This window comes from Lepeophtheirus salmonis, chromosome 14, assembly GCF_016086655.4.
Source record: "Lepeophtheirus salmonis chromosome 14, UVic_Lsal_1.4, whole genome shotgun sequence".
Classification (NCBI taxonomy): domain Eukaryota; kingdom Metazoa; phylum Arthropoda; class Copepoda; order Siphonostomatoida; family Caligidae; genus Lepeophtheirus; species Lepeophtheirus salmonis.
The window spans coordinates 43,763,143-43,781,019 of record NC_052144.2 but is presented as its reverse complement, the minus strand read 5'-3'; the positions used below and the strand labels follow the sequence as shown (position 1 = coordinate 43,781,019).

General features: G+C 34.9%; 4 protein-coding genes across 5 annotated transcripts; 1 reads left to right on the top strand and 3 right to left on the bottom strand.

Moving 5' to 3' along the window:
* Positions 1–466: 466 nt before the first annotated feature.
* On the bottom strand, positions 467–2,911 carry LOC121128973 (uncharacterized). Its single transcript, XM_040724596.2, has 4 exons — positions 1,831–2,911; positions 1,662–1,754; positions 1,506–1,602; positions 467–1,437 (listed from the first exon to the last, which is right to left on the bottom strand). Exons 1-4 carry the CDS (start codon positions 2,134–2,136, stop codon positions 1,112–1,114), a joined length of 822 nt encoding a protein of 273 aa, XP_040580530.1. The 5' UTR covers positions 2,137–2,911; the 3' UTR covers positions 467–1,111.
* Positions 2,912–3,412: 501 nt separating this feature from the next.
* Tgs1 (Trimethylguanosine synthase 1) lies at positions 3,413–5,309 on the bottom strand. Its single transcript, XM_040724855.2, has one exon. The coding sequence runs from the start codon at positions 5,307–5,309 to the stop codon at positions 3,630–3,632; it is 1,680 nt and encodes a 559-aa protein (XP_040580789.1). The 3' UTR covers positions 3,413–3,629.
* A 653-nt stretch (positions 5,310–5,962) lies between these two features.
* LOC121129605 (beta-1,4-N-acetylgalactosaminyltransferase bre-4) lies at positions 5,963–8,765 on the top strand. 2 transcript variants are annotated; one of them, XM_071893328.1, is made up of 4 exons: positions 5,963–6,354; positions 6,422–7,465; positions 7,534–7,931; positions 8,579–8,765. In XM_071893328.1, exons 2-3 carry the CDS (start codon positions 6,705–6,707, stop codon positions 7,835–7,837), a joined length of 1,065 nt encoding a protein of 354 aa, XP_071749429.1. In that variant the 5' UTR covers positions 5,963–6,354; positions 6,422–6,704; the 3' UTR covers positions 7,838–7,931; positions 8,579–8,765. The 2 variants fall into 2 exon arrangements, with proteins under 2 accessions (XP_071749429.1, XP_071749428.1); XM_071893327.1 differs by having other exon boundaries at positions 6,008–7,465.
* A 2,066-nt stretch (positions 8,766–10,831) lies between these two features.
* On the bottom strand, positions 10,832–13,760 carry Non1 (nucleolar GTP-binding protein 1). Its single transcript, XM_040725330.2, has 3 exons — positions 12,946–13,760; positions 12,648–12,876; positions 10,832–12,388 (listed from the first exon to the last, which is right to left on the bottom strand). The coding sequence occupies exons 1-3, from the start codon at positions 13,262–13,264 to the stop codon at positions 10,948–10,950; spliced, it is 1,989 nt and encodes a 662-aa protein (XP_040581264.1). The 5' UTR covers positions 13,265–13,760; the 3' UTR covers positions 10,832–10,947.
* Positions 13,761–17,877: the final 4,117 nt, after the last annotated feature.

The window sequence follows — 17,877 nt, the reverse complement described above, 5'->3', positions numbered from 1 at the left end:
GAAACTATTTTGCAACATTGCTGGGGACAATTAGTGGATTTGACACATGAAGATGTAAAATCTTTTCTACACTTGTCAGCATCAAAAATGGCGGAAATCATAGATGGTGGCCATAGTTTGGAACCAGAGTCGTCTAAGGATGAAAAAGAAGAATTAAGTAGTAGTGATTTCGACGAGTTTGATGTCAATGATGATGAAATGGACAAAGACTTCGAAAGTGAGAAAGATGATTTCTTCTAATCTCTTCGTTTGTTCCCAAGTTCAAAATAGAGACATTTATAACTGCTACGAATGAACGTTGCCACAATGTATGTATACAATTTAATTGATCTTTTGAACTGGTTAAAAATATTGTTCAGTTGTTTTAATTAGTAAAAATATTTTGATACCATACGATAATGCATCCATCAAAGGTTGTAAAGTCCATATTTGCTAAAATAGTAGAATAAGTTCAAAAGTGCATACATTCATAGGACAAAAAATTATATATTTAAAGTTTAGTGTACTTGAAATACAAAACAATAAAACATAAAAATTAGTAATAACATACTTAATAAAAATCGTGATCATAACTTTTGAGACATATTATCTAAGCTCAATTTTAAAAAGAGATAGAATTAAATAATAATAACGCATACATGTTACAATTTTGTACAGGTACCAAAATTCGATTTGAATTATAATTTGCAGATGACTTTGTGATGAAGATAATGCAAAAATGGAATATTCCATAGATGGTCGATATAATAAAAATGAGTTTGACTTTTTTTAATTAAAATTACTCAATGATAAGCATACTGTGGCATATTAGATAATTATCCAATGGTAAGCAGTTCCATCACTTGTAAATACTCAATAAATAAGTAATTTTAATAGACCAAAATAAAATGATAGATCCATTAATACTTGGAAATTAAAATGGTTGCGGTTGTGAGACGTAAAAATGGCAAATTGTACAACTTTTACACAACAGATATATAATACATTTATGTAGATATATAATTTATATAAATATAATTTGTATGTACACCTCAAATTAAATAAAAAATTATTTTCTAAAACTTTTAAACGCACTAAATACCTTTTCATCTTTTTAATTAATATATTCTTGCTAATCACCTATTTTAATAGAATGTCTATCTGGTGATTTATCTGCAAATTCTTCTTTTATAATCGAACAGTAATTTATTGCATCCTGGATCATAGAAGGAGGAGGAGCATGGGGTTGTTGTAATGGATTTTTGTTCATATTATTCCATTTATCAATTAATGGATCCGGGGATGGAATTTTATCACTTGAGTCACCATTTTTAGGTACGAATCCTACGAGAGTGCTACCGTCCTTGTTTGCTTTATGCACTCTCGTAGCATGTCTTTTTAATTTACAACTTTCAGTGAATGTTTTACCACAGAGTGAACACATATACGGCCGCTCACCTACAATCCAAGAGACATTGTAAGGATTTACATAATACGTGATCAAAGTTTATATTTGTGTAACTCACCCGTATGCGTCCTTTTATGCACAGTAAGTCTTTGATTTTGAGTAAATGTTTTACCACAAGTGTTACATGAAAAAGGCCGTGCTCCAGTATGAATAACCTAGGTGTTGTGATAAGTTTCTATAGATGTAATCATATTTAACCTTATGGTCACTTTACCTGATGTCGATTGTAAGCAGTTAGACCCGTTAATGTTCTTCCACAGATACTACATAGAAAGATTTTGCTGTTTACATTTGGCCCAGTTCCATTCTGAAATAAATCAATTCAAAATTGGTTTAATTGAAATATATTGAACTAATTAGCAGATAAAAGATATGCTGTGTACCCTGGGTTTCTGCACACGATTTGCTAATTGTTTAGTGGCTGTTTTTGATTTTTTTGAAAACATGTCTTTTGATGGAGTCCTGATCTTTATTGGGAAATGCAAGGGGATCCTCATGGATATCTCCCTCCTGTAAGGACATTTCAGGTATGAAAAGAAGATCTTCGTTCGTCCAAGGCTCCTCTTTTTTGATTTCTGGAAGGGAAGGAGCTGTTTTCTTTGAGCAATCATCATGTTCAGAGAATGAATTCCAATCTTCGATGATGAGTGAGCAAGTTCCACATTTAACAAATAGAGTGTCTTCTCCATGAAAGACTTTGGAATGAGATACAAACAAATCTGTATCACTAAAACCTTCTTTGCAATTTAAACATTTCCACACGACAGAGGGATCCGGGATATCAATTTCAAGTTCATTGGAGGCTTTTAAAATACGAGGAAATTCTTCCATAGTGTAAGTCATAATTCCATCATAAAGATAACCGAGGATACGCTTCCAGAGAGACCCAGGAATTTTTGAGTTGTCCACTTGAATGTTGATCTCATCTCCTTCCTCAGAAATAAGACTTTTGAGGTACTCGGATCCCGAAGAAAGAATCAATTTGTGAGCTCTGAATGTATGAAGGGATTTTCCCGTCTGTTTATCCACAAAGACAACAGTCAAATCCGAGAAATCTTCTGAATGGAAACAAGAGCGCAAATGCTGCTTTAAAGAACCCCATTCCTTGGGGCATTCCAAAGTGTTCAACTTCATCCCAGCGACTCAAATGACTTCATAGCCCACCAACATGGGAATCTCTAGGAAATTCCTTCTATCTTAAATTTAAAGATGTATGATTGAATCCCTGGAAAAGATAAGTTGAAGTTGTATCATCGAGGTTTTGTAGAGTTCAAACTCAAAAATCTTCTTTCATAATAATAAATATTAAGGGACTCATTTAGGGGTCGGGAACCCATGGCTCTCGAGCCAGAGGATCTCTTCATGACTGCTCCTGGCTCGCAGACAAATCTCCAATAAAAAAATAATAATGTCCAAAAATATTGTAGCAACTCTGCTTATAGCTGGTATCTTCAGCCTCGCACAACTCTTTATCAGGGCGTCCGGAGGGGCTAACCCCCCCCAATAATTGAATTTAAAAAAAAGATAAAAATTCACGGGAAAATAGTGACAAAATATTTCGTCATTCGGCAAATTAAAATAATAATATATATATAATTCTGCGGACGACCCTGGTTATAGTTCTGATTTCCTATTGAGTGAATAAATAGTGAATGCGGCATGCACTTTATTAATAAGAATTCTGAGTGTTGTTGGTTGGTCTTACATGAAATGCAGACATTTACTTGCATAGTGTTAACATATTGTTTGGCTCACGTAATTATATTATAAATATGTGGCGTTCATGGCTCCCTCAGACAAAAAGGTTCCCGTCCCCTGGCCTAGCTGCTACTTACTTTTTCATACCTTTTTAATATTTTATAAATCGTAATTGATTACATTAAACTATATTTAATACCCTTAATATTAACCTCTTCAAAGGGAATCAGCAAACAGGGAAACTGTTATTTTTTTTAATAGAAGAAATTGATATACATATAATATATATTTCAATATTTAGAAGTAAAATCTAAGTACAAAAGTTATAATTTTTATGTGCAAATCCCTGGTAAAAACTCTTTTAGATATTTCAGCTTGTGCCATTATTATTCTAATACATTATTGAGAAGTCAAAATCCCTCGATATGAAAATTAATTATATTTAAAGCAATATAAAAAGTAGAATGAAAAAATGGTATTCCGATCAAGTTTCCACATTGATGAGATCCCCATAGTATGCTGTCATCGTTTTCATTTTCCCATTCAATAAGTTTTGCTCAACATCTACTTTTCCATCCGGTCCAGCCAATTGAGTAAGTTCATCAAGGTTTGTATTTCTAGGTAAAAAATAAGCAATATGGTGAGTGATTTGAGCCGCAAGCTCGTATACTTTAAATCCATTCAATGGAATATTCTCAAGACGAAATATTTTGTCTTTGAAGTAATTGGGGCCTCCCCATGGTGGCGATAGAAAAACAACGTCAATTCCTTTGAGTTGAGGCAAAACATTGAATGCATCCCCCACAATGAACTCAATTCGATCCTCCACGTTATAGACGGACGCATTAAGACGAGCATATTCTATTTTTTTTGGATCAATATCAATAGCAATAACATGATTACAGGTTAAGGCAAATTGAATTGCGTTCCCTCCTACTCCGCAAAAAGCATCTACTATAACATCTGAACGACAACGTTCCGCAATGTGTTTTGCTATTTTTTCTGGAGTGACTGAGAACCAGGATTCATTATCCAAGCGAATTCCCATATCATATTTGGAGAATAGTCTATAGCGTTGATGCCAGTATTTAGAAATGTTAGCCTTTTTATTATTTTTTTTCTTGTTTGAGGTATTGTGAGGACTCTGTTGTCGTGAAGGAGGCTCTTCCTCTGCTGTAAAATAGTCCTCAGAAGATGAAACGCCAGCTGGTTCAAGAACAGTACGCTTGTTAGCGTGAATATGAAGCTTTAAACTTTTTGCAATAGCATTTTTACATTTGTACTTGATTTGAACGGAATCAAAGTCCATGAGTGTATCTTTATCGGTGTCGTAGCCTAACTGGTGCACGACATGAGCAGCCTTTTTAATGGAGGCCTTATCTTCTTCTTCCTTCTCCTCATCTTCCTTATCATGTGGCCTCTTTAAATGCACGTTGTTTATACACTTGTCAGACTCTTTTCGAGCATTTGAATCGTTTTCTTGTGTATGTAGTATATTTTCATTACTGTTTAATTGAGTTTTGGACTCTTCTATAGAAGAATCTTGAATGACTTTGGAATCCATTTCTTGGAAAAAGAGAGAGCGGGTATTTGCATGGACTTCTTCAATGTGTTCCTTCCACAATTGATTCCATTTTTGCTCGTCCTCAGTATTAAGCACTTCTTCGCTCGGTTCTACCTTTTCATCTAGAGCCGCAGCCTTGTCCTGAGTTTCGAAGTCTTCGTATTTCTCACTCCAAGCTTTGTATATCAAATCCCAACCGTGAGTGTCCCAATGTTCAGCAAAGCGCGCCTCTTGCTCCGTCTCTTCGTCTAATTCATTCAATTGTGATGTAAAGTCAGACTGTTTTTTCTTTGTAGATCGTTTCTTTCGGTTTTTCTGTCTTGGATTCTCTAAACCCTCGTTGTTGTAAGCTGCAGATCCAAAGGAAGTTGGAAGATTCAGTTTAAGCATACGTTCCTTTTCCTGTTTTTGCTCCTCAGATTCGGACTCTGAATCATTTTCCTGAATATGAACTCTAGATGCGATGAGTGTGTAGCATGAAGTATTTCCATTCTCAGTAGCGGTGCATTTACGGAGTTGAAGCTCTGCGAGCTCTTCCCAGAACATTGTTGTCATTGAGCTCCATGAACTGACGTCATGAGTGCGCAATCTGAATGACATCACATGGTGAAAGAGAGCTCTTAGCTAGAGAGAGAGAGCTGCAGCAAGAAGGAAAATATACAATCAGCGCTCGCTCGCTCCAAGGAGTCTCCCTCTTATGACTTCACACGATTTTGAAACTCCTACACAGGGCACGACGTTACCTCGCTAACACAAAAGTAACCCATATTGGCTATGTATTTTGTTGTCAGCTGTGGATTCTCTCCTCTCGCTTGATACGTCATGAATATTTCATAATGCATTCTTTTTGATAAATAAACAATAAGTAAAAAGTTAGACTTATGCTCCGTTTCCAAAAGAACATGAATACAATTTCTCGTTGATCCCTCGTCGTTTATAATATTTGTACATTGGCCATTTTATTATTTATATGAAGAAATTTTGGCTATCATATAGAAATACAAACTAATAGCTACGCTTTCAATAGAATATTACTAAGCAATATTATAATTTAATATTAAGAAATATAAATATATAATTCATTTTAAAAATGGTGAACATGTAAAATGACGGTGATGGTCTGGAAGTACATATGAAATAAATAGCAGTTGGTGTGATTGACTTATTTGGCTAACTACCAGATGATTTCAGGCATTTTTTTTGCTTCTTTCCGGATAAAATGTTGCGTGATATAACAAATGTAACCCAGGATTATTTACATGTATTTTTAAATAAAAAAATAATAATTTTTTAACTCTGCTGTATAATTCTGTCAGATGAGAAATCCATTTTTTTTTACTACCATTTGGGCGTAAAAGTTTTTCATCTGACGATTTTTTTTTTTTGTACAAAGCAAAAATTTGAGATTTGTGAGGAGGGCTATAGCCCCCCCCCCTCTCTGCGGACCCTTTTACACCATCTAATCTTTCATTAGTCATTCCATAATTTCAAGGGGTACCTCCTTAATAAAAACTTCGTCGCTCTCTTTATTGGCGGTGAAAAAGAGAGCTCAAGAGGGATATGTGGATCGCTCGCTCAAAAGTGTCGCCCTCTTGTTGATTCAAGTCCACACTGATCTCTGGACAGCTATTGCCTAACTTTAAAGGTAGTGATTTAATTATAAGTTATATAATTGTTGATTAGGTTAGATTATTATTGTGTGAGTATTGTAGCTGTAGCTGAGTGGACAAAAGAGTTGCAGGAGACTAGAGACTGCGAGGATTAATTCAACGTAAGTGAGAAACTCCTCCTGGCTGCCCATTCCGCCAAGTGGGAAGTAGTGAGTAGTGAGCAACTCCTAGTAATAAGTAAGTGTGTAATTGAGGCGAGTGTGTGTGAGTCCGTGGACGATGGATCTATTGAGTCAAGTGCGAAGTGGAATGGATTGACTTGAGACTAGACTAAGACACATTCTCACAGTATGTTCTTACTGAGGATGACGGCGAGAACTTACCAATGGCCTGGAAGAAGTCTCTGAAAATACTCTTATATTTGGCTTTTGTACTCGTTGCCTTTCAATACTGGAGTCTCCTTACCCTGGATCGAGTCACTCCAGGAATCAAAAAAGCGTCTTCCTCTTTGTTCCTTATCGGATGGAATTTCCCAGGAGCCTCTCAACTCTTTGTCTCCCGGAATCAAACGTCTTCGTCTCTCCCGTCTTCCACTTCTTTTGCTTCCTCCAATCTCTCGCTCAACGTGAATCCAGGACGATGTCCCCTCATTCCTCCAGGTCTCCATGGGCCCATCAAAGTAGAGCTCAAGGACGTTCCTTCTCTTCAAGATATGGAAGGACTCTATCCACAGGTTGGAAGTGGAGGGAGATACAAACCCCCAAACTGTACATCACGCCATCGAGTCGCCATCATTGTACCTTATAGGGACCGCAAAGAACATTTAACTATCTTCTTATATAATATACATCACCTTCTTCTCAAACAGCAATTGGACTATGCCATTTTCATTGTAGAACAATCTGGAAATGGACCTTTCAATCGTGCCATGCTCTTTAATGTGGGTGCTGCGGAGGCTCTCAAATCATATGATTATCAGTGCTTAGTGTTTCATGATGTTGATCTCATACCAGAAGATGATCGGAATCTCTACAGTTGTCCCCTTCATCCACGACACATGTCCGTAGCCATCAATGTGTTTATGTATAGACTTCCTTACTCAGACATCTTTGGTGGTGTTTCTGCAATGAGTGTACGCCATTTCAAGTAATAATTAACAGAGCGTCTTGCAAAGGATCCACTCATCATTTTTAATTTGCTTTCTATATTTTTAGGGAGGTGAATGGATTCTCAAATTCCTATTGGGGTTGGGGTGCTGAAGATGATGATATGTTCAATCGTATACGTCACAAAAAACTCTTTATTTCTCGTTATCCCTCAAATGTAGGGCGTTATAAAATGCTAAAGCATGCAAAAGATGCTCCTAATCCGGAAAGATTCAAAATGCTCTTTAGTGGAGTTAAAAGAATTGAGTCTGATGGATTTAATACTCTTAAATACAAACTGCTTAAAATTCAATATTATAAATTATACACCTGGATTCTTGCTGATTTATCTCAAGTACCGACCTCGGGTTAGTAGTGAGAATAATAATATGTAATTTCTTGTTAAACCAACTATCTAGTCGTTAATCGAGTCTCATAACGAAGGTGAAGCAATAACTTATAATCTCGTACAGAAAATGTTTCTTAAAAAAAAAAAATATTACATCCTCTCTATTCCTCGTCCTATTCCTTTCATAATTAAATACTTAATATCAACTAACACCCACATCCCTTTTAACACATCACAAATCTGACCAACACCATTTTTTCCTTTCAATTATTGAAAATTAGATTTTGTTGTTGGTTGCAGAAATGAAGACGTTCAGAAATAAACGTGGACTGAGGAAATATATTTCCTCGTTTTCATTTCTATCTAAAGTTATAATTTAAACATTATTTTTTTATTAATTTTAATTTATCTGTGCTATTTCTATTCCTGAAAAAATGATGTTCGCCAATTTGATCGAAAAAAAACAGTTTTGAAGGACAAGCAAAATCGATTTGACTATATCCTACTCTTTTCTTGTTTATCGTCACTTTTTATAAGCAGTTTTTTTTTATTATTTTTCAAATATGTATTACATTTTGTTAACAAGTTATGATTTTCATTTCTAAACTCTGCTAATTCACAATAATGTTATTATTAATTCAATTTCACGGGATATGATTAATGATGCAATACCATTTTTTTTTAAAACAAAATGATAAGAGAGATGACGATGTAACCAAGTTTGTTTAATACATCTCATGTATTTTTTCTAATTGATGATTCGAGACTGGATTATTTTGTTAATATAGCATGTACTACATACTCCCTGTTTACGTAAAAAGAAGAAATTACTATCAGAAAATGTGACTACTTAGTATGTACTTATATAAATTTGTTATGAACGGTACCTGTTTAGATAATGAGATAGTTTATTTTATCGATAAACATTTAATAATATAGTGAATAAAAAAGATTTTTACAATCATTGATGCTTGTTACTAATAATATTAATAATGATGAGGAGTTTATGATTTGGGTTATTTTCGAGGAAGTACAAAATCATTGGCTGTAAAATGTGATGAGTTTCTTAATTTTAGTTGGAAGACGGCTTAGTACATCTTTTTAATGGATGATATTGATATGGTTGTTCGTTAAAAGGGTTGTGCTCAAAAGTTTACGGTCAAAATTGTTGAGGTTAATATAATCGTGAAGCAACATCATTGTGAGTGCAAGACAATACTATCGTGTGCAATTTAATTCCTATTATATTATATTCAGGTAATCAAACAATTGAATGATAAAAATATCTATCAAATGCAGCCACTTCCCTGTGCCTCAAGAACCCCTCCAAAAATACACCTACGCCCTCAGGTTTTGCATAGGAAATGATAGTCTCCAATGCAGTTTAAACTCCAAGCCACCGCGTTTCTAAACATAAAGGATTCCTTCTAATGTACTATAATACACCCCGGCTCACAGATTGTGCAAGGGAACTGCTAGGTGTTAGGTTAAATTTATCCACCGCTGCTTTGATAAGCATCATATTAAAAGGAGTAATTGATGTTACCGTATTATGGGATATTAAATGGGGTCTTCCTTGGCATGTTTCTTCATCACTAAATAGTTTGATTGGCCTAAAAAAGGTTCTTAACATGTGGGGAATGACTGAGTTGCCAAGGAGAGAATGACCGGTTGGACAGAAGAGCCACTGGTTCAAAATTTCTATCAAATTACACCCATTTACAAACTGTTTTAATACCAAAAACAACAAATATATGAGGTATTGTATGTCCTGTTTGGATAAAAGTGACAACATTGTGTTTCCAAGCAATGGCTGAGATTTAAAAAAAATTGTATAACTGCCTGATTGACCTTTAATCTGATTCGCGTTGCCCCATTTCAAAAGAGGAAGCAAACATTGAGGCACTCGTCAAGGCAAAAAAAAAATGCCTGGTCTCATTTTTTTATGGGCCAAATAAATTGAGAAAAAAAAACAATGAATTTCTTCATATAATTTTATTTCTATGTGATAACTGTTTTGGAAATGGAGAGTTGGCTCACTAAAAATTGGGGAATTGGAGAAAAAAAGGTTAAGAATCATTGCCCTAATATAATATAATTGCAATGAAATTGCACTCGACAATTTTGTCGCACAATGATGATGTTCACCACGATTTTAGCAGGGAATGATATTACAACAATCATTTTACGTTGACTCTTTTAAAAATAGATAAATATTTAGAATCAAGGTTGGTATAGTTTCTCTTGAGAATGGCAGCCCAGTCTCAAACTCCGTATATTTGATAATATATAGTCTTCTTCATCAAAAAAGAACCACGGAGAGCAATATCCATCATCCTTGCTTGGGTATAAGCACACACTTTTCCCCTTATAGTCTGTGTCTTTATAAATTGTCCAAGGATCGCAATTCTTCAAAAGTAATGATGCATGGCGGAAATTAACATTCGGATTGTCTTGAATAAAAACATACTGTGCACCAGTAAAATATGTTCCATCATAGATTCTCAAATTGGGAAGTCCATCCTTGATTCCACCAAGGAGCCTGATAGAGTGTACGTTTTGTGCCAATGATCCCAGGTGTCCCGTTCTTGCTTCATCTCCCCAAAGGATATAGCTTAACAAGGGATCCTTATCTTGATTGAAATTTGGATGTCGAAAGAATGCCCATACACCACTAACCTTGACTGATGTGATTTGAGGACTCAATTCTAACTTCATATCCACTACACTCGACCGAATAACCGTAATATACTCCTTAAAATATGATTCTTTGTATAAAAGGGCATATGGAACACTGTAGGGATTTACACTGATGAATAGTTCGAATATTATTGAAGTTAGAAGAATGCACTTCATTGCGTCGTATTAACTATCAAGATACTTATATAAATGGGGGTCCTGATATAATGGAAGACAGTGTAAATATTAGTAAATTTCTTATCTCTCGATAACGTTAAGCCGTGATAAAATATGCATGTTTTTTCCATGGAATAAAATAAAGAAAAAGATACGAAGCAGTTAATGGATAAAAATATTAAACATAAATTCTGTATTTTCAACTCATATATAGAATATACAAAACAATTTACAGAATGGATACTATGAAAATTAACTTTAACGATACACTAAGTATCTTATCTTCGATCAGTTTTTCCTGAGCCTCTCTTGCCAGCAAATAAATGTTTGGGCATCTTGGTGGTAATTTTACGATCCGACTCTCCAACTTTTCCAAACTTATTGAAGCTCTTATTCTGTGTCTTTTTGTTCATCTTATTTATTTTCGAGACTTGAGAAGAGTCACGTACACCAGATTGTGATCTAGGAACTGAATTAGAGCTCCTAACAGTTCCACTTGAATCCATACGAGCTCTCTTTATCTTTGATCTACTTCTAGCTCTATCCGTTTTAGTGAAATTGGCATCATCTGTACCTCTCATATCAACTCCGAGCTCGGTAAATTCATGTCGAAGTCGTGACACACTTCTTTCCCTCTTCTTAGCAACTGCAGTTCTAGGCATGATTGACTTGGTAGTATTATCAATTCTCTGGTCATTCTTCATGAGTTTCTTCTTAGTTCGAATTTTACCGGCCAATTCCCTTATTTCTTCCATGCCCTCATCCTCTTCTTCGACTTCAGAATCATAAAAGCCGGCATTCTCTCGAGCCTCTTCTTCTTTTTCTAGTTCATCTAATTTAGCCATGATATCTGGATCAACATAGTCAGCGACGTTATGACCACTCCAGTGCTCAGGAACTTTATCATATTTCTCTTCTGGGTTAGCTAAATCCCAGTTCTTGTTAAGGTCTAATACATAATCATCACCCAACTCTTCTTCGATATCCTTTTCAAGTTTATTTTTACTTCGTTTTTCTGGTAATTTTTGTAACTTCATTTGATCACCAAGATCCATATCATCCTCTTCATCATCACCATTCAGTTTCTTAAATCGACGAGCAATGGCGGCTTGAGGGATAAAAGCAGGACGAGAGTTTTCATCTCTAGCCTTCGGTTCAGCAACGTGAATCCTATTTAATATTCCATCCACTTTTTTAGTTCTAAACTTCATTTCAACTCTGTGCTGCAACAACAATTCGCAGGTCTTAATCTTAACAGCCATGACGGAGTCTTCATCCTCTTTGGTTGACATCTCCATGTATGTGATATCTTCTTCTCCATCCCCGCCCTTGATTATTTTATCCAAAATGGCTTTCTTTTCTTCAGATAGCTCGTCTTTAGAACCCCAAACATCAGTTTTATTAGCCACTAAAACCAGTGGTTTATTTGCAAATAAGGGCTTAATACTTTCGAACAAAGAAATTTGAGAATCCAAATTATAACCACATTGTTCACTTGGATCAAGTACAAAGAGTACTGCAGCTCTTAAATGCGCCAAAGCAGTGATGGCTTGCATTTCAATGGTATTCCGCTCTTCTAAAGGATGATCAAGAATACCTGGAGTGTCAATGATTTGCCATCGGAGATACTTGTAGTCCGTGTGACCCACATAGAGGGATTTTGTTGTAAAGGCATAAGGCTGTACTTCCACATCTGCACGAGTTATTTTATTAATAAAACTGAAAATAAAAGAAGTGTTATTTTTGGGATCGTAGGGGATTTGATCTAAGACCTATAAAACATTTACGTTAATAAACGGAAATAATTTCCGAACGTGTGGCTCTTGCTATATATTTTTATTTTACAGTAAAATGCAAGATAAAAATGATGTTCAACTTATTATTTGATTTTGTCACATTTGTGGATAGTTTGATAATCTAGCTAGATAATGCTCTGAATGGGGGCATACGTGGTGGGTATCCGAATTAAAAATTATACCTAGACTTTCCAACATTAGGAAATCCTGTTAATATAACGGTGCGTGTATTGGGATCAATGGAGGGGAGACGACTTAAATGTTGTCGAATTTGTTCAAGGTAGAGAAGAGATGAGGATTGTCGCTTAATGATGGTTGCCATACGACCCAAGGCTGCCTTTTTGAGTTGTTTGCATCGGTAAAGGGAGTCTCCATACTTCAATAGACGAACATAGTCCTTTCCAACGGAATCTGGGAATGAGAAAAGAAGGAGGTATTACAAGAATAATCCCAAGGGACTTTAAATTGCACAGAACCCACCTATGAGCCGAACGGCCGTGTTGAGTTGTCCCAGGGCCAACTTGTAATGATCCCGATCGTAGAGAACATTCATTAAATCCGAATAAAAGGGATGGACTTCCTCCAACTTGGGAAACTCTTTGAGGATCGAGCTCAACTTCTCCGTAAAATTGGATTGCGTAAATTTAACCTTACGCATATAAAAACTACGTATCCGGGAGATTTTGTAGTGCTTCCGAATGACGGTCGGAGTCTTCCTTTGCGTCTTGGAGAGAGTAGCGTCCACAAACTCCTTCCATGTCGGCACAACACATATCTTCTTGAAGTTATAGGAAGACATATCTGGGTCCTCCGCAGTGTTCACTCAGCGACACACGTGGAAAATGAACGAGAAGTTGCAAGCTGAATTCTTTAACTCCTTTATTTGCTGCGTACTTGTTTATTTAGTGTCACGTGATCTAAACATTTTCTACCTTGGGTTACTCAACTTCGCAGAAACAAAATTATAGCTATAAGTTGAATGGACAATGGTAGCTAGCTAGCTACATTTATTATCGGGGATTATTATACATTCATAAAGAATATATTTATTTCTCTAGCTATGGCTCGAATATATTTCAACAAATTTTCCAACAATTTTATTGCCACAACAACCACTAGGGGGCCCTCATATATTAAAAAACTTAAATCACTGATTTTAGAGTTCATACTTATGATATAAGTATAACTTTGAAATCAAATTATATGTTCATGGGGGTAAGGAGCTTGAGTTTGATGGTTAAATCAGTGTAAAACTAAAAAGAAAACAATGATTTCTTCAAGAATTCCATATTCCACTGAAAAAAAAAATGCATTTATGTTAGTTTCTTCCTGCACCTTTAATTTAACCATGCAAATTTAATGTTATTATTGAGTAGTATTTGTATATAACGACTATAGGCTTGAAATTAGCAATTGCACAAAAAAAAAAACCTCAAAAAATTAACTTATTGATTAAAGTTAGTTTATTTTTATAATATATATTTTATTTTCTTTATATATTCTACATAGGAACAAAAGCACAGGAGCCGAGACCGGTAAGCAATATATTGCGGTATCGGTTCGACTTTGTCGGTTCGGGTTCTAGCAGTTCAAGACCCACTTGAACTGCTAAGGGCACTACCTTGTATATATGTGTTCCTTGTAAGTCTAAATTTGTCAAATTTATCCACGTTAATCCTCTTTCTCTCGGTCGTCCGGGATTCTTCTTTATTATAGATTGTGTTTAACACACCTCGTTAAGACACAACAGCTCTAAATATGGGTTCACTTAAACATATATTCTTCATTTTTGTTATTATTCTTAGTGATGAAAGTTGTAAGGATTTTGAGCATGTTAAAAAACCTGAAAATTAACATGTTAACCCTCACAATTTGAGGAATGTTTTAGAGGAGAGCAGCCAAGCTATCATAGCGTTTCATTTGATCATCTACAAACAGCATTGACAAAGGAGATAATGAAATAAACAAGGACATTGAGCAAGAATTACTTCGAAGTCGATTCTCAATTTCACTCTGAGTCTAACAGTTACAATTACAACTCTGCGACAGTAGAAAATGAAGTTCACTCTTCAGGAATTAAATAAGAATGATAACAGTTTAGACTAGCAACACTGACTCACGACTCGCTTTTTTAAATGAACAAAAGTGCAATGAGTTTTCCTTTAAAAGCAGTTATATTAATTTTCATGAGTCGACTCTACTGACCTGTATAATATTTTAAGGGTTGTTGTTTGACTCCCGTATAATTAAAAGCAGCTGACTCTACAGTGTTATAAACGCAAAAAAAAGGTATTACATAAGATTTTATATCATTTTGTATCAATCAAGGGCCTTCGTTTATAATTAAAACTGTCCTTATTGTGACTCATTAGCCAATGCCAATGAGTAATGATGTAAATCCGGTGGGGTTTTTAGATGGGTCGTTAATTTTTAATTGGTAATACATATAAAGAAGGAATTTTCTTTGATTTAGCAGTTGTTATTATTATTTAATTCCTGGGTAATGAACATCCTTTCCTAAATAGATTAATATATGTATAAAGTACTATCCTCATTATTCTTATTATAAATGGCCGTGCATCGTGTATCTTTGTCAGAGTTGTAATGATTATGTATTAATAAGAATACATACGTGTCCCTATTAAATTACATCGCTACCTTATTCCTCCACGTCTCTTCTCTCCTCATTTCTCTCGGTCATCCTGGATTCCTTTATTTCATAGTGTGTGTCTCTTCAACCTCGTCAAGACACAACACTAATGAAACGTTATACAAAACATTCTCCAAATTTTCATCGTTGAATGTTGAATTCCGTATCTTTTTATTTAACATGCCCATTCTACACTGGATTTTCATAATTGCCAATGAGTATTCTTAAGGAGTCATTGGTTCTATTTGGTACACCAATTCCATCAAGGCCCTTGTTAACATATTCAGTTGCTCGTTATATGATTTATAGCTATTAAATTATTGCTATTATAGAGTTGGAACATTTAAAAAGGTGGACTTATTACAGAATTTGACTTCACTCAATGGCTCTACGATAGTGGGTCTAGAATGAGTGTTAGCTGTCGATGCCTAATTCTATTCAGTCATCCATTTCATCCATTCTCCTCATCTACTCCGGGTTTTGTCACATCAGGAGTCCATATTTCTAGTAATAAGTGAAGGACATTCGTCTTCTGGGTTAGGCTCTCATCTAACAATTTTGACAATGCTCCTTTATTTAAAGAATTTGAGTCCCGAGTCCCTCTCCTCCGGGTCTGTGTTGCGTCTTGACGAGGGAGAGACGCAAGCTTATTTATAATAGGAGAGATCCAGGATGACCAAGAGACATGAGGAGAAGAATTCAAGTGGAGGAATAATGTAACACTGTGTCTTCTAATTATACTCTAAATATATTTACATAAGACGACACTATTTATAATACATAAAACTCAGTACTTAAATACATAAACGAATATACAGGAAGATAAAAACCAGAAAGGATATATTAAATACATAACAGTCTGTCTCTAAAATTTACATTCTTGATTCTACAATTTGACAAGGTCTTCATTCTATTAAATGCATCCAAACCCATTGAGGATCTTCCACGTCATAGTGAAGCATATGAAATTAAGTCTCAGTTACTCAAGAGGATCACTCTCCCATAGTGGACTACAGCCAGGAACAAAGTCCCTGTATATAGAGGATCGAGTAAAGCTTAAAAATGAAGACAATATCATCAATATTTGTACAAGGTAGTGATCGTGGCGACACTTTTTTTGTCCACTAGGTTCGTTGAATGCGCGGAAGTGTGAATTTTGCTATGTGTAAATTGTTTCACTGTAAAATGATTGTCGTAATAAGGTTGCAAACAAAATTGTTGGGGCTATATCATTGCGTGTTAAAATTGTGGTGTACATTATCATTGTGAGACAAAATTGCTGTGGGTAATATCATCATGATGAAACATCATTGTAGCCAATATGATTGTTGGTAATTTCATTGCAAGATAATATTATCGTGTGCAATTTCATTGCAATTACATTATATTCGGGAAATCAAACAATTGAATGATAAGACAATATTATTGTGAGCAATTTAATTGAAATTATATTATATTCAGACAATCAAACTATCAGTAGGAGTAAAAGAAGTAACCTTGTTCTTTTTACATATATATTAATATGAACCTTTTCGGAAAAAAAAAAAATACAAACCAAAATTTTGGACTTCTTTCCTGTCAGAATTTCCAATGAATTAAATTAAACATGGGCATTAACCAGATAGTTTCACTGAATACCCGTGGGGTAAAGATAGAAGATCCATATATGCACCTATGAATCATTTGATGTCGTTGGATCCTGACATCATTTGTCTTCAAGACATTAAATTGGAGAACTCTTCCTCGTGTAATAGTAACCTTCATATTTGTTTACCCAAAAGGTTTTGGTGTTTCTTACTAGGAATGATTCGAATAGAGAGTCTTAACTCTGATTACGAGGAGACTTGAGGATGTTTCTTGGTTCAAAGAATACTCTAACAAAATTCGAATAGACGCCTATGGATTAAAGTTTTGTCTTTTAAATGCTTATGGCCCCCAGTGAGAAATCCTTTTCTTTCTTTCAGGCTACTATCAATAATCAAAGGAAAGATATTTTGCCTTTTATTTTGATTAGTGATCTAAACGTTGATCTTTTTAAAATACCTCCTCGAAACCAGAACATAACCATTTTGAGAAATTTAGTTTGCGAGTTTAATTTTGTAGATATCATCCTACAAATCAGAACCTCATTCCAATCATAAGTCAATTATTATAGAACTTCACAGAAAATGGAAAAATAACGGTTTTAAAATACCAAAATGGATCCTGAATGAAGATAAATTTAAGATGAAATTGAAGAGAAGCTTGGAGAGAATTTTTGATGATTCATTTTCACCGAATCAAGCAGAACAGATGCTGAGGAGAATTATAAAAGTTACTGTAAGGCAATTTCTAGTTTATTCTCCACTCCTTCTGTAGAAATGGTTGAAATGCCATTAGATAGTAGTCCCCGAATTGGATTAAAAAACTGCCTTGGAAGCAAAACCCTCACCACTCTAAGAATTTGCCAATGAGAAATTGAATCAAAAGCTTTATAAAAATCAACAGCTAAAATTGCTCCAAATTGATCTATTTTCCTTACAGAGTCAATAGCAGCCTGAATATCGCGCGAAACTTTATATTTTTACTACTCAAATCTCGTTTTATGATAACAGATGTCTATTATATTAGTAGCTAATATACTTCCAGAGTTTAAAATAAACAATAACGACGGATAAGCCTAATTTATTTATATACATATTAAGGCAAAATGGATTTAATGGCTAAAATTTAATTCTTGATTATTCCATTTATGCGATCCAACAAAGGACAGAAACAGAATT